This window comes from Montipora foliosa, chromosome 5, assembly GCF_036669935.1.
Source record: "Montipora foliosa isolate CH-2021 chromosome 5, ASM3666993v2, whole genome shotgun sequence".
Classification (NCBI taxonomy): Eukaryota; Metazoa; Cnidaria; class Anthozoa; order Scleractinia; family Acroporidae; genus Montipora; species Montipora foliosa.
Window position 1 is genome coordinate 10,749,162 of NC_090873.1, and position 3,099 is coordinate 10,752,260.

Below are 3,099 nucleotides of genomic sequence, written 5' to 3' on the forward strand. Positions count from 1 at the left end.
CGTGACACCAGATGCAAATCGTCAATTAACATAATAATATCCGGGAACTTTTATTTGTGAATCAATAATTATACACAGGCAACCCAATAATTGAGATCACTCATTAACTTTGTTGCTTTGACGAATCCTATATCGATCGTATTTCTGAAAGAAGCTCCAAATTGTCTGCAAGTTCATGTAGATTAAATTCGCCCGATAGAGACGTTTTCAACTAACATCCCTTTGTTTTGGACCAGGTCGTCCCAAATGTGTATGTTTTGGACAAGATAAAGTGAACGATTCAAAGACAATTACAGGCTAGATACCAGGCTATTAAACTTTAAACTGGCACGCCGTTCGATTCTTTGGCATCCATTAAGTTACTCTCGGAGCCACGTGGCAAAAACCAATTAACAGAACATTTCGTAAGGCTCAAATTTTTAGATGGGATCTTAACGTTTGGGTGAATTTATACTAGAGATGCATCATGCTGGAAATGGGTCATCCGTCTGCGACGAACTTGGGCAAAATAAGATACTTCGCCTGATAATTTGTATATATATAAACGGCCGAATTTATACTAGAGACGAATAACTCATTTAGGATGATTTCGTCTGCAATTTGTTTAGATATATAGATCTGGTGTTTATTGTGTCCAGTATTAGTGGACACAAGGCTAAGCATTTGCTATCTATTTTCAAAAACAAAGTAATTGTAAAGGTTAGCGTTTTTTTAGCTTTGGGTAAATGCAGTAGTTAATCTTTACTTTTTATTGAGCAGCATTTGGGAGATACTTTGTGACGTCTTATTCCGAGTGATGTTGAAGTTGGCGAGAAGTGAAAGGAAACACTTCGTGACGCTTATTGAAATCGTCGTGTATCTAATTAGGGTCAATCCTGGACATATGTGAACATTACAGCTTGTGTTTTGCTTGAGTGGCGTCCAGTTTTCACAAAACGCAAGCGAACGCAATCATAAGCCCAAGCAGGAGGAGATGGTTACATTTTGATCCTTGCGCTTTGTGCTTATGCTTGAGTCAGGCCCGTTTTAGAGAACCTCATTCCCACGACCTGCTCGTTCCCAGTCATGGGAACGAAATTGCATATTTGCCAGGAAAAAAATGGGTGGAGGGGTGGGTTAGGTGCGCTACGTTTAACAAATAAAGAAGCCTTGACCGTGCTCTGTTCTGTTGTAAAGCACGCAGGAAGCGGCTACAGCACGAAAGAATTGTAGGGGGAAACACGAGCCAATAGGCGAGTGTTTCTAGCCGCTCTTGAGTGCTCTAGCCGCTTCCTAAGTTCTTTACAACAGAACAGAGCACAGTCAAGGCTTCTTTATTTGTTTTATGATAAAGAACAAGTAATTAATTTTCAAAAATTCTACTTTATTTTCAAAGCGAGCGCTGCTTGTGGCGACCTGAGGTGTCGTCAGCACAGTGCTTTATACTCTGATAAAGCACGCTGATTTGGACCAATGAAAGTGCTTGTAAGAATGTTTAAAGTTATTTGATTGGTTAATGAAGCAAAGGCTTGTCAAAACATCAATCAACTGGAAAGTGGTTTGACAGAAATCACACAAAATTCGAATTTACTTAGTGCCTCAATGTTTGGTTTCAGTCCGTAAAAAACAGCAAAAAAGAGGATCTAAATAATTAAGTTCAGTGAAAACCGGCCGAATTGCTGCCCATGAAAACCTGCACGTTTCCGCCGACAACTGGAAAACAAACCGTTCAATAATACCCAAGGAAAAATTCGGAAATTCATCTGCCATTTCTACGGATGATGGCGTGAGCTTTCCTTTGTTCCGTGCTTTGTACTCTCATAAAGCACGCTGTTTAAACCAATGAGAGCGCGCGTTATATAGAAACTTTATTATAAAAAAAAAAAAATACAGCATTATCCGTACCTTCCTGGCAGAAGTCACCATTGAATCCAGGAGGGCATAAACAGCGATATCTTTTCTGCGTAAAACCGGATTGACATGTCCCACCGTTTTCACACGCAGATTTGCCACAGGTGTTCTGAAGAAGAAGAAAAAAAAATATATCTCTGCCATTTGTATAGCGGAGTGTAAAAGCAACGGTAGCGAGTGCTCAAACCCTGACGATAGAAAACAACCCCCTAACCACCTAGCTTTAGTTGTATATAAGAAACAATTGCTTAAATTGTCAAGATAAGTACGAGGACCACTTCTTCCTTCTTCTCTCTTTCATCTATAACGGGCACTTTCAATACATTGATGTGGCATTTATTTGATAAATGCAAACATTGAGGCCCGAGAGAGTCACGAAGCAGCGAGTAAGAGACTCGCGACTCGTCTTTGCTACTTCGCGGCTTTCTCGAGGCTCAAGAAAAATTTCTGGGACCAGGGTACCGAATTGGGAGTGGCTAGTGGTGGATATTTACCAAGCTGCGAAGCGGCGAGGTAAATCTTTACTACCAGCCACAGACACAGCACAAAAAGAGGTAAATATCCAACACTAGCTAGCCAGCGACATAGCAAATAGCTCATTTATTCCCGCAACGATTATAACAATTTCGGACGCAACTTTTCACCGAAGTGGAGGTGGCTAGTGGTGGATATTTACCGAGCCGCGAAGGTGAATAGTCGTTTTAGTATATACTCAAACAGTGAGATAATATAGCACAAAAAGATGATTTTAACTCATTTATTCCTGCAAAGATTACAACATTTTCTGGCCCAAATTCCTCGCGAATTGCTCGGAGGTGAATAGCAAAGGATATCTGGAGTTTGAGTAGCCAATCAGCCCGCGAGTTCAACGCTATCCACTCTTTTAGTGTATAATAACAAAGGATATTTGGAGTTTGAGGAGCCAATCACAACGCACCTTCAAAGCTTTCCACCTTTTAAGCAAATACTAAAAACAGATATTCCATGTTAACACGACTGTTTTTGTGTCACAGGAGTGAATTAAACTGAATGTCTCACCTCCGTTCCTCGATAAATGTAATTTTGGGCGTTGATCAAATCATTACCGTGTTCAGCGTGAGTAGAATTGTTTAGCTCACATCTGTGTTTTCCATCTGTGTTCGCTTCAGTCTCGAAGTTGACGCTGACGCAGTCATGTTCTTGGTAACAAATCCATTCGCATTCATGCAT

At 40.5% G+C, this 3,099-nt stretch overlaps 1 protein-coding gene across 1 annotated transcript in view; it reads right to left on the bottom strand.

The window, feature by feature from the left end:
• The window catches only part of LOC138002125 (adhesion G protein-coupled receptor E2-like), a 15,884-nt gene extending 12,785 nt beyond the window's left edge, over positions 1-3,099 (bottom strand). Inside the window, exons 1-2 of the mRNA XM_068848217.1 lie at positions 2,929-3,099; positions 1,903-1,999 (exon numbers count right to left, since the gene is read on the bottom strand). Coding sequence (XP_068704318.1) covers positions 1,903-1,999; positions 2,929-3,099 — 268 coding nt within the window. The remainder of the gene's footprint in view (positions 1-1,902; positions 2,000-2,928) is intronic.